At 38.0% G+C, this 21,876-nt stretch overlaps 2 protein-coding genes across 2 annotated transcripts; both read right to left on the reverse strand.

Annotated features, from left to right (window-relative positions):
- Window positions 1-1,404: 1,404 nt before the first annotated feature.
- On the reverse strand, window positions 1,405-11,314 carry LOC144531982 (interferon-induced, double-stranded RNA-activated protein kinase-like). The gene is made up of 17 exons (XM_078272396.1): window positions 11,089-11,314; window positions 10,093-10,228; window positions 9,814-9,887; window positions 9,586-9,735; window positions 9,255-9,387; window positions 7,193-7,260; window positions 7,012-7,102; window positions 6,836-6,888; window positions 6,661-6,748; window positions 6,334-6,392; window positions 6,073-6,192; window positions 5,853-5,987; window positions 5,558-5,762; window positions 3,902-4,033; window positions 3,564-3,662; window positions 2,939-3,001; window positions 1,405-2,785 (listed from the first exon to the last, which is right to left on the reverse strand). The coding sequence occupies exons 1-17, from the start codon at window positions 11,193-11,195 to the stop codon at window positions 2,651-2,653; spliced, it is 1,848 nt and encodes a 615-aa protein (XP_078128522.1). The 5' UTR covers window positions 11,196-11,314; the 3' UTR covers window positions 1,405-2,650.
- Window positions 11,315-12,571: 1,257 nt separating this feature from the next.
- LOC144532431 (interferon-induced, double-stranded RNA-activated protein kinase-like) lies at window positions 12,572-21,259 on the reverse strand. The gene is made up of 17 exons (XM_078273188.1): window positions 20,854-21,259; window positions 19,821-19,956; window positions 19,591-19,661; window positions 19,037-19,210; window positions 18,760-18,892; window positions 18,271-18,338; window positions 18,082-18,172; window positions 17,795-17,853; window positions 17,616-17,703; window positions 17,276-17,334; window positions 17,005-17,124; window positions 16,596-16,724; window positions 16,313-16,517; window positions 15,196-15,336; window positions 14,761-14,859; window positions 14,596-14,658; window positions 12,572-13,203 (listed from the first exon to the last, which is right to left on the reverse strand). The coding sequence occupies exons 1-17, from the start codon at window positions 20,958-20,960 to the stop codon at window positions 13,069-13,071; spliced, it is 1,878 nt and encodes a 625-aa protein (XP_078129314.1). The 5' UTR covers window positions 20,961-21,259; the 3' UTR covers window positions 12,572-13,068.
- Window positions 21,260-21,876: the final 617 nt, after the last annotated feature.

The raw sequence follows: 21,876 nt of genomic DNA on the forward strand, positions 1-21,876 counted from the left end.
AGTTGGCCAGATCAAGAACACTCTCCAGGAGGTAGGTGTATGTGTGTCAAAGTCAACAATCAAGAGAAGACTTCACCAGAGTGAATACAGAGGGTTCACTACAAGATGTAAACCATTGGTGAGCCTCAAAAACAGGAAGGCCAGATTAGAGTTTGCCAAACAACATCTAAAAAAGCCTTCACATTTCTGGAACAACATCCTATGGACAGATGAGACAAAGATCAACTTGTACCAGAGTGATGGGAAGAGAAGAGTATGGAGAAGGAAAGGAACTGCTCATGATCCAAAGCATACCACCTCATCAGTGAAGTATGGTGGTGGTAGTGTCATGGCGTGGGCATGTATGGCTGCCAATGGAACTGGTTCTCTTGTATTTATTGATGTGACTGCTGACAAAAGCAGCAGGATGAATTCTGAAGTGTTTCGGGCAATATTATCTGCTCATATTCAGCCAAATGCTTCAGAACTCATTGGACTGGCGCTTCACAGTGCAGATGGACAATGACCCGAAGCATACTGCGAAAGCAACCAAAGAGTTTTTTAAGGGAAAGAAGTGGAATGTTATGCAATGGCCAAGTCAATCACCTGACCTGAATCCGATTGAGCATGCATTTCACTTGCTGAAGACAAAACTGAAGGGAAAATGCCCCAAGAACAAGTAGGAACTGAAGACAGTTGCAGTAGAGGCCTGGCAGAGCATCACCAGGGATAAAACCCAGCGTCTGGTGATGTCTATGCGTTCCAGACTTCAGGCTGGAATTGAATGCAAAGGATTTGCAACCAAGTATTAAAAAGTGAAAGTTTGATTTATGATTGTTAATCTGTCCCATTACTTTTGGTCCCTTAAAAAGTGGGAGGCACATATACAAACTGTTGTAATTCCTACACCGTTCACCTGATTTGGATGTAAATACCCTCAAATTAAAGCTGAAAGTCTGCAGTTAAAGTACATCTTGTTCGTTTCATTTCAACTCCATTGTGGTGGTGTATAGAGCCAAAAAGATTAGAATTGTGTCGATGTCCCAATATTTATGGACCTGACTGTATATTATTATATTATCAAGCATTCTCCTACCATGCCTCTGATCTTTGGAATGGCCTCCCACTACATGTTAAAGAAGCTCATTCAGTTGACATTTTTAATTAAACTACAGCCAACCACGCACCATCCTTTCTGCGTTCTTCACAAACCTTTGTCACTTATTCTCTAATGTTGCTGGTTTGGTATTGTTCAGTCTATTATTACTACTTTAATGCTGTTTATTTCTGTGTTCCTTTAATTGTAACGTTCACTGACACCATTTTTAATAGTGATTTTACACTTTAAATATATATAAAATTTGATTGATTGATTTGATTACAACCTATCTGGACTCCAGAGTCTGATGCATGAAGATGCCTCAATTGTTTTGTTTTTCTACTCCAACTTTATTGAAAGAGCAATGACATTACAGTGAAAGTAAGACCAAAAAACTATATATAAAAACAGAAGAAGCCACATGACTTATCTGGTGATATACACACATAAAAGACACATTAACAAGCAGCTTCATGTAACCTTTTTCTTTAAACACAATCAAACTGTAAATAGTAACATTTCGCACATTCACACTGTAGTGACAAGCCCTTATACTTTAGTCGCTGGCTGCTAATTGAAGTGAGATGTTTTAGACGTGTAGTCAAAAACCAATATCCAGTCTTTAAATCATAATGTGTTGATTTTCTCACCAGTGTCCGTATTCAATAATGTCCAATAAGTTTCAGCACAAAAATAAAACAAATACAGCCATGATGTTGTCCGAGCACAGAAATAAAACATTTGCCGCCTTCCAATCAGCAACACCTGTGGTCACCATCATGAACTCAACCTGTGGCCAGCCGTGACCTAGTGCACAACACACTAGTGCGCGGGAGCAAATTACACTTAAACACTTTTAACACAAATTATCAGAAGGTGTGTATGTAGGCAAGGCCTATGTGTAAACAGTTTGGGAGCCGTTTGTTGAGATGTTTTACTATGCAGTACATTTGATTTCATCTTCTGTGGAACTGTCCAGAACAAATTTCCTGTGGAGACGGGACATTAAAGTAGGCCTATATCTAATCTTATAACAAATGAACATTTTGTTGTGCAATCACGCATAATTTTTTTCAAACGGTACAAAGTTATTGTGACACCACTTTATATACATTTAACCATTTCCAGCATAGAATAAAATGTCAACTTTGGACACAGAAATTACTGGCACATGATTATTATATCATGAATATTATGATTATTTCGAAGAACAGTTTGTGAATTCTTGTACAAGTTACTTTTTAAAATCATGATAAAATTGGATTTCATGTTTCGTCCCCTGATTATAAAACCCATAATGTTATGCCCTCTTTTTAGGTTGTTCATCATTTGCATGGTTATTGATTTGTCCTCCTGTCTGCATGTTGAAGTGTCTTTGAGCAAAACATAGAACCCCAAACTGCCACCCATTGCCATAGGAGTGTGAGTTCTGAGTAAAGCGCAATATAAGTGCAGTATATTAACCATTTTTCTACAAATATATTTAACATAATAATAACACAGCGTATCAAATCATTTGATTTAAACACAGACATCAGAAAATACATATTTCCTTATGCTCTTAAGACTTCATCAGATAGTTGCATTTTCCTGACGCACATTTTTTGTGCCGAATGTCTGAGCCCACTTCTCCAGCTCTGCCTTCAGTTTACTGGCATCAGGTCGGTCTTCTGGCTTCTCACGCAGCATTAACACGATGATATTGTTCTGCAAAAAACAACACAAAACATTGCAAAGCCCTGCATGTCAGCCTCCCTGCTACTCTGTTGGTGACCGTCATGACTAAACTGACACCCTATGGGAAATACTACTTCATGTGACAAGGGAATCAGTAATGATAATAAGAATATCGTAACCTACCTCTTGGGAAAAAGTCTTTGAAAAGTCTTTGGGAAGCTTCTGACATCTGGCTTCATCCAAAACCTGGTATTCATGAGGTAATAAAAGGATGAAAAAATATGTTAGCCTGAAATTAGTCTATATCCTTCGCGTTCCGCCGGATGCATGTATTTTCCGTTTCCTTCCGCTTTCTTTGTGTTGGAATTTTAAATTTGGTGGATTTATGTGGACTATTGTTGACTGCTCCTCAGATCTCTGCATGGTAAATCGAGACAGCTAGCTAGACTGTCTGTCCAATCTGAGTTTTCTCTCGCACGACTATTTTACAGCGGCTCTGTGTGGAGTTTAGTACCTCCCATGACGATTCTGATTGGTTTAAAGAAATGCCAATAAACCAGAGCACGTTTTCCTCCCATCCCCGAATGCTATGTGGAGTAGCCAGACTGGCAAAGTGAGATTAGCCTGAAATTTACTAATAATTCAAAATATGCTCTGAGAAAAAGGTTAAGCAAGACCGATTACAAGATGAACAATAAAGTTCCATCTCATCTCCTATCTTCAGTCATGTAGTTACATTTTTGTGGTAAGTCATTTAATCAATCTTTAATAACAACACAATGTTACGTCCTATTTATGCAAGACTCACCACTCGTCTTTCATGGCCAGTAGAGACTTTCCAAAGAAGTTCCAAATATATCAACCCCAGAGCAAATATATCCACTTTTCGGTCATAGTTCTTCTCCCTCTTTTGGGACAGAATAAAAACACAGTATTGACACAAGGTACTTAAGCAGCAAAAAGTTATACTTTCATTAATCATCATTAAGATTAACTAGTTACTCTATGCTCATGAGGTAATTGAAACTTCAGCTTTCAGCTCAGCTCAGCTCAGCTTTCTAACTAATTAAGCACATTAGAAAAACATATTTGTTGACACAATAATACAGACAAATTAAAAATAATTGTCAGCAAAGACCATCTCACTTGTTCTGGAGCCATGTAAGATGTGGTTCCTGTGTTCTTTGTTCTGTCCATCAAAGCATCATCATCTCTGGTGACCAGACCAAAGTCCCCAATCTTCACTTCTCCATCCAGTCCAAACAAGATGTTTGCAGGCTTAACAATAAAAAGCAAAAACAGAAATTGAAACAAATAAACATGTATCTCCCCACACAATGAGTATTAAAGTGCTCATATTATGCTCATTTTCAGGTTCATAATTGTATTTAGAGGTTATATCAGAATAGGTTTACATGGTTAAATAAAGAAAAATAATAAAAAAACATATTTTTGTTGTAATGCACATTGCTGCAGCTCCTCTTTTCACCCTGTGTGTTGAGCTCTCTATTTTAGCTACCGAGTGAGGCATCTCACTTCTTCTTTGTTGGGAGTCGCACATGCGCAGAGGCTAGGTAAGGACTACTACCCAGTCAGAAGCAGAGTATAAGGAGTGCCATGCTAGCAGCTAGGCGAGCATTATAACGTGTGTTACAAAGTGACAGAAGTAAAGGCTGGACTACAATAGAGCTGTTTGTGAACAGGGTTTTCTGTTGGAGATGGTAAGTGCCTTTCGGGTGGACTTTGGGCTTTTTCACTTTGTAAACATAACGTGCACAAAAAAGATATATAACACAATAAAGGAAAGGGAAAATGCCAAAAAGCATAATATGAGCACTTTAACACATGAACTAGTGAACTTAGAGCTTGCAGTAGCAGCACCTTTCCATCAGGGGCAGGATCTGGCCTAATACTAGCGAAGGGCAAAAGTCTAGTATGTGCTGCTGCTACTCTCTACCAGTGAGCACTAGAACAATATACTGGTTCTAGGTACTCTGCCCTCAGATGGACTTCACTACTGGTGGTTTTAGGATCTGTCTTAAGGTACTGGTGGAGCTTCGGCAGGGTAAACCCAAGGACATTACAAATGCTCATACACCTGAAGTTACATACAGGCAGTGTTGGGCAAGTTACTTCCAAAATGTAATACATTATAGATAACTAGTTACTGTCATTTAAGAGTAACTAGTTATATTACAATAGTACTGTCTCTGAATTGTAATGCATTACACTACTTTTGCATTACTTTTGAGTTACTTTCACCAAAATAACAGCGGAAGTTTGACTTGGCAGGTAGCTTGTGAATTTCACCACCGGATCAATAAAGTCTCATCTTTATCCACTACATCATAGATTGTTCATAATATTTTGTATAATTAATATGAATATGCAAAGTAATTAAAGCTATAAAAGAGAAGTAAAACATACAATAGGCAAGTAGGAGAAAATGAAAATACTCAATTAGAAGTACCTTACAGTTGTATTAAAGTACGGCATAGTTACTTTCCACGGCTGATAACATGCAATGGTATTTACATGTAGCAAGCCTCAACATTAATTCAGGACGTTTATATCTGTCAGCAGCTCCGACACACTGCTGTTGTAACTCGCGTTACTGAGATTGTAACATGTATAATAATACCGAAATTTAATTAATTATATTACTGTGTTACAGCAAAAAAGAATACATTATTGTAATTGCGTTACTTTTGTAACGCGTTACTCCCAACACTGCATACAGGTAGCTTATATGTACAGTATATCAGCTTTGCCTCAGCCACACACCGCAGAGTCTGCTCTCACCTTAAGGTCCCTGTGGATGTGCTTCTTTGAGTGAATATATTCCACTCCACTAACTATTTGCTGAGCAATGCTGAGACTTTCTTCTCTTCTCTTGGAGTCTTGGGGAGACTGACTGTTCTTCTCATCAATCCAGTCTTTAAGGGTTTTGGTGTCACATAACTCCATCTGAATATAGAGGTACTTTGCTGATGAATTATCTGAAGATCTAGAAAAGTAGGGAAATGATTGAAAAATTAATTTCACCTTTAACTTAAAATAAGAAAGTTCAGACCTAAGGTAAGTGCCTGGGACTCACTGGAAAGAGCTGTAACTGCCAGCTGAGCTGCCAGCTGAACGTTGGTATCCTGAATCCTCCGTCCAAACTGTATAGTATCTGACGATATTACGGTGGAGGAGGTCTGATAATGTCTTCACCTCTCGAAGAGCTTTCCTAATCCGAAAGTAAACCAGGAAAATTAATGAACAAAACACAAATGCTGCACATGCACAGTGGAACCTTTCTACTGCATACTTACTCCTCATAGGCGACGATTTTTACAGCATAATCCTTCATCATCAGTTTATGTCTTGCTTTGTGAACATGACCATACCCTCCAAAGCCAAGACACTCCATGGGCTCAAAGTCTGAAGTAAACCTGTCAAGATTAACACTATTGTTTATGTAAAAAGGTACAAAACATAGAGATGTATTTTTGATTGTACAGCACTTATTGATTGAGATTCAAGTTCATTTCAGTATAAAACGCTATATATGCTATAATGCATTTTTTTCATACCTTAACAGGGTGGATGTCTCATTCTGACTTTTCCCCCTATTCTTGTCTTTGACAACATGCTTAGAGAGTAAAAGAATAAAATGTATTTAGAATTTTGATCCTTACTCTGATTATTAAGTGTTACATGCTATATGAAGTATGACATATAAAACAGCCAAATAGTATATTGTCTTTTGGATAATATACTATCTCCAAATGTGCAACTCTCTAGTTTCCTTGACTGGACAAACTAAACTTTCTACTCACTATTATTCTGTTCCCCTCACCCCATACTGAGTAAGCAGATTATAACATTGTTTTTATGAGATTGTGATAGAAAGTGCAGACCTGTTCCTTGGAAGAGTTGGATGAATCTGTGAATATTCCCGAGCCACTTTTACCCGTTGACATACTTTGTGACGATGAAAGAGACTCCCTAGGAGAACACAATAAGATGCATGATGCATTTTCAGCATTAAGCTCTACAATCTGTTTTAATACTTGGGTCAATACAGTGGCTTACAGTGAAGTTGACAACCTGGCATCATATTCACATGCAGTTGACCTTATGGGAATCTACAATTCACAAAAAAGTGGTTGATTAATGTAGCATGTTCTGAATAATAAATAAATAAATAAGTAATGTTCATTATTTAAAGTGATTTTTCACTTTAGATTTTTTATTCTGAGAGAACACACCTGAGCCTTGGGAGTGTTTGATGAATCAGTGAATATTATTGATCCACTTGTGCTCATTGATGTGCTTTGTGATGATGATTCATGGGACTCCCTAGGGGAATACAATGAGAGACATGAGTACAGCTTTCTCAGTATTTAACTCAATGTTCTTCTCTTTTAGTAATAACAATAAGTGCCTTACAGGGTAGCTGATTGTGGTGAGAACACAGGTGGTGCACCATCTTCGGACACTGTTGACCGGACGGACACCTAAAGTGCACAGAATGTTAGACATATATATTTTATGTGATATTTTACCTCAGTGGAACCATTTTATTCTAAAGTAATCAAAAGTGGCTAGGGTTGAGATCTGCTGTAAGTATTAGGAAATATCACTATGGTGTCATCTTTGATGGCACACCACACCATTAAAAAGTAAGACAGAACGTGACATTGTCTGGAAAGAAATAAAAAGTTCTATCCCTGGAATAAAAAAAAAAAAAATGCGTTTCTTGAATGTTTATGGAAAGGTCTTTCAAAATAAAAGCAAATATGCTGTGGTGAATATGGCCCCTGTGAGCTGGACATTTAGAGGCTCAGGACGAATCTGTGATGAAAATACACTTGGCTGCCAGTTTATTAGACACACCTAGCTGAAAAAAGTAATGCAGTCTAGTACAACTGTCCTGCAGTAAATCCTAGCTTCATGAAGGTTATACAGTAATGGTCAGTTTTGTTGTTTTAGATTTTCATGAAGGTAGGCTTTATTGCAGGTCTGTTCAGCATTCGTTTTAGACATTCTTAGGGGCCATCCACATGGAGATGCTTTTTGGTGCAAACGCACATGTTTAGCATCGTTTGGTCCCGTCGTCCACACGAATCCAGTAAACGCACTGCCTGAAAACGTACTTTTTTGAAACCTGGTCCCAGAAAACGGCTCCCTTTTGGCTTCGTTTGGACGGCGAAGCCGCATACTTATCGTATCGATGATGTCAACGGATTACAGTAACTTTTAGCACGGCTTATTGTAGAAAGGCTACTGCAAGAAAAACGTGTAGATTATCAAAAAGACATTGGATGATTGATGTTTGTTTGACTGCCGATGTTAGCTAGTCAGCAGAGCTAGCGCGCTGCTATCATGTCCGATGGCAGACAGAATTGCAAAATAAAAAGCAATCCAACAGCACATTATATAATGTAAACAAAGACATGTTTTCTTCAAGGGGGTAAGCTTCTCCTCACAACCCGAACCTCCTATGGCGCCATTTTGATGCTAATAAGCACTCACCCCCTGTTAGCATCCCATTGACTGCCATTCATTTTGACATCACTTTGACAGCAAATAACTTAACATCTGAAGCGTTTAAAGACTTTATTTGTCCATTGTTTATTTCTAAAGAAACACGACAATGTATAAAAGGCTCCATTACCTTGTACCTCACGTTATGGCTCCATAGCAGACGTTTTTGTAAAAATAGGCTAACAATTGTGTCATAATCACGGGACTTACTGTTGCACAGTAGAGGAATTACCGTATAGTACAGGAGAAGCGCGCAGGCAGTTTGGACTTACATTAGCTGTTTAAGTTTAATTACTAATGTTAACTAGCATTTTAGTTAGCAATAATTAGCCTGTGTCCATGTTATCTCCTTACATATACCTACGCTCTCTGTCTCTACAAGATTGGGAATGATTGAGATTTCTCTTGGCACAGCTACCAGAAGACTTACAACTTTCAGACAGGTTGCTCACGTCACATTTACGTCGTCTCTCTCAGTTGGAGGCTGCGCAGTAACGCTCGGCGCTCACTGGAAAAGTGCTTCTAATATCCTTCACTGGTCTCCGTCCAGAGCAACGGGATCTGTTGGTCCATTCTTATATACTGTCTATAGTTTTCTTGCGGAGGCCTTTATAAAATGAGCAGTGGTAAAAGTTATTACAGTCCATGGATGTATTAAGAGAACGTTAGTCTAGCTAGTCATGTCATGATGGGAAGTGGAAGTGACGATGCTCTTCTTCTCCATTTTTTGGTGAATTACTGTAGCAGAAACAGCGCCGCCTATAGGCCTGGAATATGAAGTAGCGCGTTAAGTCATTTACAAATGGATCCGTTTGGATGCAACTATTCTTGAAACGAATTCAGGGAAGACGGATAAAAAAAAGATCGTTTTGGTACGTGTGGACGTGGCCTAAGTGTAGTACCTAATAAACTGGCAACTTAGTGTGATTATATAAAGGGAGTAGAACATAAAAATAAATAATACCTTGCTGTCCCAGTCTGTCTGTTCTTGAAGAGCAGACCAGGCCAGCTGAGCTGCATTTTGTTTGGCTTCCTTTACGCTCTTACCCTCACCTACAGGGTACTCCTTATTGTTGATCAGTAGTTTGTAGAAAAACCTGTGCAGGCAGAGAGGAAATATTTAGATAATCTTGTTAAAATGTATCTGTGTAGTGTTTGGAAAAGGAACAAATAGTTAACATCATTATACGTACGCTAACATGTTAATGTTGTTTACAACTGAACATCAATAAAGAGTATGCAATAGAGTGTCTGTATTGTCTATTCAGGTTACAGTGGTCCAGGTTCATACTCACTGAGGGTTATGAGGTGGACCGCATCTCCTTTCCTCAATAAATGTATGGGAGATGTTTGTTTTCTGACAGTAGTGGTTGACCATTCCTATGTAATTTGTCTCTGTAATACTGCTGTCCTTAGAGTTCATACTGAGGTGTCTTGTCGTATTACTGTAATAAAAAGTAACATTTCACAATGATTATTATTTGGATATGATTAAAAATTAACTGCTGCTATGATTTACTCACCAGATATCAAAAACATTTTGATTTGTTTCCTCCTTTTGTTGAGCTGATGTGGGGTTGTGATTCTCATCTGCAGTCTTGGAAAAGAAAATACAATTTTAGCCTGCTGAGTATGTGACACCCTACAACATAATACATTGGATAAGCCAGGAGAAACTAATAATGTATTTTTTTGAATACTAAAGCATGTAAACATGTTCTAATAGAAACCCAAAATACAGGTACGAAACTAGAAATTAACATAATATGGGAACTTTAAGCAAAGAGGAGCAATAATCTTACTGTGTCAACTGAGTCCGGATGTTTGATCCACAAGCATTTCACAGCATTTTTAGCAGCATTTTGTTTGGCTTCCTTCTTGTTCTTTCCCACACCATCTGGATAGACTTTTCCATTTAGGACTACCCTCTGGGTGAATCTGTAGAGGAATTATCACATATCAGTTTTTTGGCAAGTTGATTTGAAATGATGTTAGTGGGGTTGGGGTGCATTAAATGACATGACTCTGCAAACCACCATATTCAGCCTGTAGAAGGATTCCACCAGGATATTCACACGCCTAAGCCTAGGTCAAATGTGATTACATTCATAGGCTGAAATTGTAACACAGTATTGTAACAGTATGATTATTATTCAAAGAATGTAGGCCTACTTAAGAACAAATGTAAGGTAACCCTACCTATAGCCAGCCTTCTACTAGTATTTTATTTTTATGCAATTTTACTGCTCTTCTCTATAAATGGATTTCTCGGCAACGTCATCACTGCTTGCTCACGCAAGAAAGAAGATGTGTTTCATGTAGCTAGTAGTAGTAGCAGCATTGCGTAAGTCAAAATGCCAGAGTTGTGCGTGGTTAATTTACCTTACCACAATTTACTATTTACTTCACAAATAAAAATGTTACAGGTCACATGGTATAGCTGATTTTATAGAAAGTTGACAGTCCATGGGCAATTATGTATTGAGCTAGCCTCTGTTAAATCCTGCAGTGCCGTTTGATACATAGTGTATTTAGTATTAGTTTTTGGTTTCATGGTAATTTAGGAGTCCTCTGATTTACCAGGTGTCCTCCTAAAACTATTAATGAGTAACGTTAGCTGTTTTTCTGTACTGGATATTGCACCACCACCACCCTCAGCAGCGCCATCGTCATTAATGCCAGGAAGACTCTTGCCCAAAAGTACACCCATTGAAGTCTAGCACGACTGCGGCAAAATATATGCAAAGCCAGCAAAGGTGTGTCAAATCCACGGTTAACAGAAATTTTATTCAACTCACGTTTTAAGATGGTCGGGGCCAACAGAGCCGATGTCCTCATATTGCATGTTAGAGCTTGTTTTCTGTACGTACTCGTTTAGTTTAGCAACATAATTTTCAGTTTCCATCTTTAATGACGATGGTGACTTTCAGCTCAAATGACATGAAGTACAAAGCTCACAATACTGCTCCTCGTCCTGCGTATATCCGGGCTCCTCTGTTTCGAATAACTATGGACTCTTGACAAACCTGTAAGTTTCGATTTCCTCGTATTAACGTCATTCACGTAACGTGTCTTAGCTTGACTTTTTATGAAAAATCGAAACTAAATCCTTGGCACCAATTAACCCAGCATATACCAGTAAACGATGACTGCTGGCAAAATTGCACTAAGGTGTTGTTCACATGGACGCTGGTTTCATTTTAACATTATGGGGGACATACTGGGTTGGGGGTAGGGGGGCATTCTGTATTGCTTTGGGGATAACCATTTTAATGTGCATGCATGTGGCACCGGTTCGAGTCAATTAATTGATTCATTTTTAATGAATTTATAAACCCCTAATTTTTGTTTGAGTAACAGCTCTGCTCATGCACGTGCAGCAAAACAGAGCTACAAGTCAGAGGAAAGAGCCCACACTGTAGTCCAAACGTTTTACACGTCGAAATAACTGGAGGCACATAGGCCTATGCATTTAATATCAAATAAATGGTGGGGACATATCCCCACCATCCCTACAACAAATTACGCACATGGTCGTTTGGCATTAGTTATCACTGCAGTTATTTTGTTATAGTTTGTGCATAATTGAGTTCATCTGTTCAATGGTGTACACAATGTATCAGGGTGGGGGCAAAATGATTGGTCTAAGGTCACACCAGAGTCTAGGGCTTAGCTCTGACTGTAGTCATACCCAGTGGCTGTGACCACAGATTGTGGTTGTCTGGTTGTACCTGACTGTGGATGGGCCCAGGTAACCTGTAAATGTTATGTGACACTAGTCATGTCAGCCTAATGACAAATGTATTTTATGTTTATGCTCTGCTAGATTAGCTAGATAAATGCAGAAATAGTAATATTAGTGTTGTTACAGTATTTAAAGTTAGCTTATAGTCAAGTTAGCTTATAATCAAGTTAGCTTATCTGTTTGCCTCCTATTTAAAGTTAGCTTAAAGTCAAGTTAGCTTATCTGTTTGCCTCCGAAGGTTGAGAATATATGTTCATAAATTTGAATTGTTAGTCACAGTGCTTTGTGAGATGGCAGTTGTAAATAATGTCTATCTTGGTCAACACAACACAGCTGAAGCAATTAGGCCACATTTAAATAAACTTTTCCACCCCCAGCGTCACACGCTGATTGCCAATTAAATGGCTCCAACAACATTCATTGCTTTTTTTCTGGGACAATGCACTGTGATCAACATCACTGAATGGATCACTGAAAAGTAAATGGGAACTAAGGAACTCATTCATCACAGTATCCCTGAAATCAAGGCAACAATATTTGCTCCATTATAGTTTTTAATAGTAAATGAATGAGAAAAACAAGTTTAAACAATACATTTAACGAGTTTCAGCATAGAATAAACTGTAAACTGTGGACACAGAAATTGCCGGCACATGATTATTTTGAACAAAAGCCGGACAGATGTGATTTCATGTCAGTTACTTTTTAAAATCATGATAAAATTTGATTACATGTTTCGTTCCCTGATTATAAAACCCATAATGTTATGCCCTCTTCTTAGGTAGTTCATCAATTGCATGGTTATTGATTGGTCCTACTGTCTGCATGTTGAAATGCCTTTGAGCAAAACCCCAAACTGCCATCCATTGCCATAGGAGTGTGAGTTAAAGTCCCGGGTAAAGCGCTATATAAGTGCAGTACGTTAACCATTTTAAACCAGTTTCATACAAATATTACTAACATCATATTAACACCAGTATAGCAGATCATTTGATTAAATCCACTTGTGACTTGTCACAATTGCTTTTGATAATCAGACAGTTGCATTTTCCTGACACAAATTTTGCACGTTGAATGTCCGAGCCCACTTCTCCAGCTCTGCCTTCAGTTTTCTGGCATCGGGTCGGTCTTCTGGCTTCTCATGCAGCATCCACTTGATGATTTGATTCTGCAAAAAACAACAAAAACAACTTCTACTGAGAAATACTATCATACGATATTGATGAAGCTCCCCTCCACACTATTATGCACTTTGGAAACTGAGATTGATATCTTCTCAAAACAGTGTTATCTGTGCTGCTTGATATTTGACATTGTTCACATACAGACAGCAGCAGTCTTGTTTTGATTCTCTTTCATTCTCCAGGCTTTAGAGATGGAGAACTGTTGTCTTACTTAAAGGTGCTGTAAATGACATTCAGAACATTAATATAGAAGCGCCCTCTTTTTTTCACCCTCTCCTTTCCTTTGTGATCTGCTGATCAGCTGTAACCGCTGTGTGAGCACTGCTCTCCCACGGGAACCCGGCCCAGGTAGTGTGCAGTGTAGAGCCACAGCGATTAGCTAGCTAATGAGTGGGAGCACTGTTGCCTTTTTTAGCTAGCGACTCGCAGTCCTAGCTGCCGCTATTTTACCTATGCTACCTCTGTGTTTGCTAGTGATGTCAGAGGTGCACAGCCAATCCCAACCCAGATTCTGAATGTCAATCAAACTCTGATGAGAGCCGTGTCGAGGCAATCACAGTCCAGACTGAATTTTGTTTTGTATTTAACGTACAGCACGTTTAAGCAAAAGTATGTAAGTATTATCAAAGAAATGTACTTTACGTTTACAAGTAAAAATACTCAATTCAGATACATGGCCCCTGTGACTGTAAAACTATTATATTTTCTATCATTAGATCAATATTATTCATGCATTAATGTAAATGTAGGATTTTACCGTTGTTTGAGGTAGAGCTAATTATTAACTATTTGTATAGGCATGCAACTATTGATTATTTTCATTATAGATGAATCTGCTGATTATTGTCTCCATTAATCGACTGATTGTTTGGTTTGTAAAAACCCAGAAAATAATAAATGTTGTCACAAATACCAAAAGTCCAAAGTGAGACCATCACAACATTCGTTTTGTCCAACCAATAGTCCACATTTAATTATTTATTATTTAACAATTATGTAAAAAATAAATTTAAAATATTAAAAGAAAAATGATCAAATCCTCACATTTGAGAAGCTGCAAATATGAAATGTTCATAAATTTGCCAATTACGTTTTTGTCAATCGATTCATCTAATACTAATTTTAGCTGTACTATTACATTTTATTGTTTTGTCAACTATGAAGAAAAAGGAAAATATTTCCCTGTGAAGTATAAAGTGGCATGAGAAGAAAATACTCAAGTATAGTAGTACCTCACATTTGTACAGTGCTTGCATAAATATACTTAGGTACATTCCACCATGGTCTGTTAGTGACCATCAGTACGTACTAGCACCCTGTGGATGTTTCATGTGACAAGTGAAATGGGTTAGGATAATAAGAATATGGTAATCTACCTCTTGGGGAAAAGTCTGTAAAAAATCTTCAGGAAGCTTCTGACTTCTGGCATCATTCCAAACCTTGTGGATGAAATAACATGTAAGTTAGCCTCACATTTACTATTTCAATTTCAAATTTCAATAATAACACTCAATGTTATGTTCTGTTTATGAACGACTCACCACTCCTCTTTCATGGCCAGTAGAGAGTTTCCAAAGGAGTTCAAAGTAAATCAACCCCAGAGCAAATATATCTACTCTTCGGTCATAGTTCTTCTCCCTCTTTTGGGACAGAATAAAAACACAGAATTGACAAAAGACACTTCAGTAGCATACAGTTATCCTTTAATTAATCATCATGAAATATTAACTAGTTACTCATGAGGTAAATGAAACATCAGCTTTCAGTTGAATATTTGTTCTACTGGCACAAAAGTCGTAACACGTTTTATGGAAACTTTGATTTTACAGCTCTCACTGCCAACAGTAACAACAGGTGAGAATAAAGTGTGAAAGGGCATACAGGTAGCCTACCAAATTAAGCCCATTAGAAGAACATATTTGTTAACACAATAATACTGAATAATTAAAAGGTATTGTCAGTGAAGACCATCTCACTTGTTCTGGAGCCATGTAAGATGTGGTTCCTTTGTTCTCTGTTCTGTCCATCAATGCAGAGTCATCCTCATCATCTCTGGTGACCAGACCAAAGTCCCCAATCTTCACTACTCCATCCAGTCCAAACAAGATGTTTTCAGGCTTAACATTGAACCGAAACAAATTGAAACAAATAAACATATAGCTACTCACATGATGAGCAGTAACACATGGACTAGTGAAGTAAGGGCTTGAAATGATTTATAAAAGGTCTGTGTTTGAAGCCAGCATTTCATCTAACAGTCAGCTTGTGGCTTTCATTGGGTCTTAGAAATTGGTCTTGATGAACTACTGTAATAGCCTTATCTTTATCTAGTTGATCACAAAATAATCAAATTATGTTACATTATTCTAATGTGGCATTTGTTTATTTTATTTAAATCTAATGTAAATTTAATTTCATGTACAGGTAGTAGTATGTTCTAGGGTCTGTTAATCTGATGGTCTAAAAATGTCAAAAGCTTCCTACATCCTACCAAGATTAATATTCTGGTGGGGATTTATATAATACTGGCCTTAAAAAATGACCAGACTTGACATAAGTCGAGAAACAATTAAGAGAAATTACACACCATGAGTTTATGTAAACAAACATTTACAAAGCAGAAAAATGTCACAACTCCAGCCAGCTCAAAATATTCCGTATATTATGTATTTTCGTCTTATAGCTCTGTTCACTTTGCCACATACTAACTCCATTCCAGATCCAGGCAGTTTCTTTGATAATGCCCTGGAATTTGCTTAGGACCCCTTTTAAAACCCATGAATGCCAAGGTTTCCAAAAACCATCTCCTATGCTAAGTCACCCACAGAACTGTTCTAGTCTGGCTGGGCATGCCAGGTAACCATCACAAAACACTTAAATTCCACCTGATTAATGCACCTCATCTACCTGTTATTCTGGGTTATTCCTGGCTCAGGCAGTACAATCAACATCTTGCAATGAAGCCGTCATTGTCGTGCTGTCTGCCTCAAATCTGATTTGCCCCCAGTCCTAGTCTCCACTTCCCTCTGGAGTTCCCATCTTCCCTTCTATGTCAGCTTTGCCTCAGCCACACACCGCAGAGTCTGCTCTCACCTTAAGGTCCCTGTGGATGTGTTCCTTGAAATGAATATATTCCACTCCACTAACTATTTGCTGAGCAATGCTGAGACTTTCTTCTCTTCTCTTGGAGTCTTGGGGAGACTGAGTGTTCTTCTCATCAATCCAGTCTTTAAGGGTTTTGGTGTCACATAACTCCATCTGAATATAGAGGTACTTTGCCGATGAATTGTCTAAAGACCTGGAGAAAAAAGATTCAATTACTCACCTTTAACTTAACATAAAAAGTTAAGATTTAAAGTGTGTGTATTAGACTTACTGGGTAGAGCTGTTACTGCCCGCTGAAATCTCCCATTGATATCTTGAAGCCTCCATCCAAAATGTGTAGTATCTGACGATATTACAGTGGAGGAGGTCTGATAATGTCCCCACCTCTCGAAGAGCTTTCCTAATCCGAAAGAGAACCAGAAAATTAATCAATCGGTCGGTCGGTCGGTCGGTCGGTAGGTAGGTAGGTAGGTAGATCGGTAGGTCGGTAGGTAGGTAGGTAGGTAGATCGGTAGGTCGGTAGGTAGGTAGGTAGGTAGGTAGGTAGATAGATACTTTATTAATCCCAGCGGAAAATGTCACTGTTATAGCAGCTTTGCAAAAAAGACAAAACAAAGTACTTGGACAAGTACTGCACATGCTACATAGCACAGACTGAAACCTAACTACTGCATACTTACTCTTCACAGCAGACAATCTTTACAGCATAATACTTCTTCAGGAGTTTATCTCTTGCTTTGTAAACACGACCAAAGGCTCCACTTCCAAGACTCTCTATGGAATCAAATTCTGAAGTAAACCTGTCGAGATTAACACTGTTGTTTAGGCAAAAAGGGGCAAACAAACAGAGATATCTTCTTGATTGTACATCACTTATCAGGAGAGATGTTTAAGACCATATCAGTATAAAACACACATGCTACAATGCAAATTAATGTTTTTTTTTCATACCTTGACTGGATGGATGTCTCATTCTGACTTTTTCCCATATTCTTGTCTTTGACAACATGCTAAGAAAATAAAGTAATAAAATAGATTTATCATTTTGAACCCTGATCTGATTATTAGTCCTAGTTCTACTCTTTAAGAACTAGGACATGCAACATGTCGACAACAGCCAAGTATTATATTGTCATTTGGAGGGACTTCCTCCATCGGTTGGGTAAGATCACAAGTAGTCACTGGTATTGTATTTACAGAAATGTGCAACTGTCTCTGTTGCCCTTCCCACATACAGAGTAAGCAGAATATTAAAAAATAATATATATTTTATATAAAAGAAAGTGCAGACCTGTTCCTTGGAAGAGTTGGATGAATCTGTGAATATTCCTGAGCCACTTGTACCCGTTGACATACTTTGTGATGATGAAATAGACTCCCTAGGAGAACACAATAAGATGCATGAGTACAGCCTTTTCAGCATTAAGCTCTACAATCTGTTTTAATACTTGGGTCAGTACAGTGGCTTACAGTGACGTTGACATCTCTCTTGGTGCATCATCTTCAGACACAATTGACCTTATGGGAATCTATGATTCACAAAACATTGTTACAATATAGCATGTTCCACATAATATAATGTACTGTCCTGTAGCCCTGTTGAAAATCTTGTTAAACCACCAATATGGACCCAAACTAAACTTTCTTGCTCTAATAATGCAGCTACAGTACTCGTCTGCTGCATTCTGTAAATATCATAAAAGCAGATTTTTGCTTTACCTACCAGAGATTTTTTTTACGATTCTGAGAGAACACACCTGAGCCTTGGGAGTGTTTGATGAATCAGTGAATATTATTGATCCACTTGTGCACATTGATGTGCTTTGTGATGATGATTCATGGGACTCCCTAGGGGAATACAATGAGAGACATGAGTACAGTACAGTATGAGTCTAAGTACTCAATGTTCTGCTCTTTTAGTAATAACAATACAATAAGTGCCTTACAGGGTAGTTGATTGCGCTGAGAACATAAGTAGTGTAGCATCTTCGGACACTGTTGACCTGACAGACACCTAAAGTGCACAGAATGTGAGACATAATTATTTCTTAATGTAAAACTGCACCTCAGTAGAAACATTTGATTGAAAAGTAAACAAAAGTAGCTGCGGTTCAGATCTGCAGTCACTTAGTATTAGGAAGCATGACTAACTACAGCCTGGTGTAATCTTTTCTCTACATGCATAAACATAAAAAAAATAAAAATAAAAAACGGCCTGGAACAAAAAGAAAATTTGAGTTCAACAGTACCGCAAACTGCATCCTCCAATGATAAAGTTGAATCAACACCTCTCTAAAACAACCTCTCTGAACATTATGACCTACATCAAGGTAGATTTGTGGCAAGACTGTTGTATTCCGCTGCTGTACCTAATACACTGGCAACTGAGTGAACAGTACATTTGATGATTTAAAGAAGTACGAAATATGAAATACCTTGCTGTCCCAGTCTGACTGTTCTTGAAGAGCAAACCAGGCCAGCTGAGCTGCTTTCTGTTTGGCTTCCTTTACAATCTTACCCTCACCTACAGGGTACTCCTTATTGTTGATCAGTACTTTGTAGAAAAATCTGTGTAGTGTTTGGAAAAGGAGGAAATAGTTTAGATCATTGTTAACATTTCAATATTGTTTACAACTGAACAGCAATAAAGAGTTAGCAATAGAGTGTCTGTAAGTGTCTATTCAAGTTACAGAGGTCCAGGTTTATACTCACACAGGGTTATGAGGTGGGCCGTCTCTCCTTTCCTCAATGTAAGAATGACATAGGCGTTTTTTCTGACAGTAGTGGTCGACGAATCCTATGAAATTTGTCTCTCTATTTTTCTCTCTTTGTCTCTGTTTGTTTCCGTAAGGCTGTGAGTTCACATTGAGGCGTCTTATCTTATTACTGTAATAAACAAGTGACATTATTTCACACTGATGAACTCCTTTGCACCTGCTGTCATCAGACTGTACAACAGCACTGAAAATCTATATTACTTTCACCTTATACTATATCTCATATTCCATACAAAATCATAATCTACCATGTTATACTATAATATGTTACATTGATTATTGCATCATTATTGATCTCTTTTAACACAGACACTAAGTAGCATTACTTAATCATATATTAGTCTGGTCTGGTTTACTCACCTCTGTCACTTTACCTTTTGTATTTCTTTTTACTAAAATGTTCTTCTGAATGTCCCTTCTGGGTATCAATAAAATTGTATCTTATATTATCTTAAAAATAAAAATGCACTGCCGCTGAGATTTACTCACCAGATATCAGAAACATTTTGATTTAGTTCCTCCTTTTGTTGAGCTGATGTACAGTTTTTATCATCTGCAGTCTTAAAAATAAAAAAATAAAGTACAATTTTGAGTTGTTTCACACACAGTGGACTGTGGCATGTTGAGTATGTGACACCTGACAAAAACACAATATGTTTTTAGACCTATGATTGGTCTTGATACTAGTGGCTAAAAGCAAGGAGGAGCAATAATCTTACTGTTTTAACTGAGTCCTGATGTTCAGTCTCCAGGCATTTCAGGGCATTTTTAGCAGCGTTCTGTTTGGCTTCCTTCTTGTTCTTGCCCACGCCATCAGGATACGCCTTACCATCCAGAACTGCTCTTACGATAAATCTGAGAAGAAAATATAAACGTTGTTAAACAGAAAAGACGATGAAAGAATGTGGTGTGATGGAGGTTGCAGTACTAAGACATGAATTTGCACACTTGATTTACATCCTCACGGGTGAAGTTATTAACATGACATAACGGTTTGTTGGACCCCCTTAGGCCATTATCTGGGAACTATGTGGGATTGCTAATATAAAATCATTTATTTTATTACATGTGAAAAATACTGGGTGAATCTGTCATGGAATCGTCACATTTCTGTTATTCAGGCAAGTTGACTTTACAGTAAATGATGATGGTGGGGTTGGTTGGTGGTGCATTAATTAACATGAATCTGCAAACTACCAGCCTATAGGAGGTAAGGTAATCATTTCCCACACTAAAACCTTGTTCAATTGTGATTACATTTGTAGGTTGGAATTGTATCACAGTACTTATATATATATATATATATATATATATATATATATATATATAGTGGTTTTGGATCTGGACCTGGTCCAATGTGGTCTACATATGAGAAAAATGAAATCCCCCCTTAATTGCATTTTCACAAATATAATAAATCTTTAGCCTCTCTGGGATAATTTGGTCCAAATTTGACACGTCTAAGTGTAGTGGTTTTGGATCTGGACCTGGTCTAATATGGTCTACGTATGAAAAAGAACAGGGAACTCTCCCTTTTTGCGTTCTCATAAAGACAATAAGCTTTCACAAATCTAAACGTGTGTTTTAGACATAATTAATAATTATGCCAAAGTCATTCAATCGTGCCACCCGTCCCTAAGGAAGAGGCTATCATCCAAAAGCACGCCATTTTGGTAGATCACAACAACTACGGCAGAATAATGCGCAAAGGTATAACCCAGGGGCAACACAGCCACATTTTATTCTACTCACGTTATATCATGGACGGGGCCAACTGCGCGGTCCTCAAAAAGCAGCGCAGATGTTGTTTTCTGTGCGTACTCGTATAGTTTAGCAACATAGGTTATAGGTTCCATCATAAATGACGAAGCTGTCGGAATTCCAGCTGAAATGAAAAACTGCGAGAACAAAGTTCAACGCTCAAAATACTTGTTAGTTTTCATTTGTTATCTTAACTATTCCTCATGGTCCTCCGTAGCCTATCCGCAATCTGCTTCGATTTAGTTAATTTTAGATCAACTTTGTACCAAGGTCTTAAGTTTCGATTTCCTCGTATTAACGTCATTCACGTAACGTGACGTAGTTCGACTGTAGCTCAGTTGGTAGAGCGGGCGCCCATGAATAGAAGTTTACACCTCGACGCAGCATGCTCGGGTTCGACTCCTTTGCTGCATGTCATTCTCCCCTCTCTCTCCCCTTCCATTTATCCAGCTGTCCTGTCCTAAAAATGCCCAAAAAAGAAAAAAAGACCAACCAGTTACATCAGTAAACGACTGCTGGCAAAACTGCAGAAATGTGTAGTTCGGCTTCAGTTATTGTTTTATTAGTTTCTGCACAATTGAATGAATCTGTCTCAGGGTGGGGACCTTTTCAAAAGTATAGATTAGAGTTCAGTAAACTCAGTCCTTTGCTCTTGCCACTGTTTCTGGCTGCCACCTGACTATTTCTTCCTAGTCCTTACTTGATCATGACAATATATACTCTATAAGCTATTAAGCGTATGTCAGAAATGCTGAATCTTAATATCTGAACACAGCACTGTTAGTTTTGGGAATCAATGAATTATTGTACAAGTATGGTACATGAAGGTAATTTGGCACATAACCTAACTCAGAGCTGATACAAGTCTTATACAGGCTCGTTTGAATGTAAAAACAAGGCAGATCATCAGTAGACGACTCCAGTTCACACCATCCAGCACCCACTAAAATTCACAAATTCTGCAAAATTAAAACAGTACATCAGTACAGTACAGCAAACTTTACAGATGATGAC

Source organism: Sander vitreus, chromosome 17 (assembly GCF_031162955.1).
Source record: "Sander vitreus isolate 19-12246 chromosome 17, sanVit1, whole genome shotgun sequence".
NCBI classification, from domain to species: domain Eukaryota; kingdom Metazoa; phylum Chordata; class Actinopteri; order Perciformes; family Percidae; genus Sander; species Sander vitreus.

Excerpts from the sequence above, each read along its gene's own strand:
- LOC144531982 (XM_078272396.1), bottom strand. The coding sequence starts at position 11,195 with ATGGAAACTGAAAATTATGTTGCTAAACTAAACGAGTACGTACAGAAA. Across the intron at positions 9,388-9,585 it reads GGTCCACCTCATAACCCTCA|GTTTTTCTACAAACTACTGA; the intron begins GTGAGTATGAAC and ends CTGCCTGCACAG. Across the intron at positions 3,663-3,901 it reads CTTACATGGCTCCAGAACAA|AGGGAGAAGAACTATGACCG; the intron begins GTGAGATGGTCT and ends CTGTCCCAAAAG.
- LOC144532431 (XM_078273188.1), bottom strand. The coding sequence starts at position 20,960 with ATGATGGAACCTATAACCTATGTTGCTAAACTATACGAGTACGCACAG. Across the intron at positions 15,337-16,312 it reads ACATCCACAGGGACCTTAAG|CCTGAAAACATCTTGTTTGG; the intron begins GTGAGAGCAGAC and ends TTCAATGTTAAG. Across the intron at positions 13,204-14,595 it reads TACAGACTTTTCCCCAAGAG|AATCAAATCATCAAGTGGAT; the intron begins GTAGATTACCAT and ends TGTTTTTTGCAG.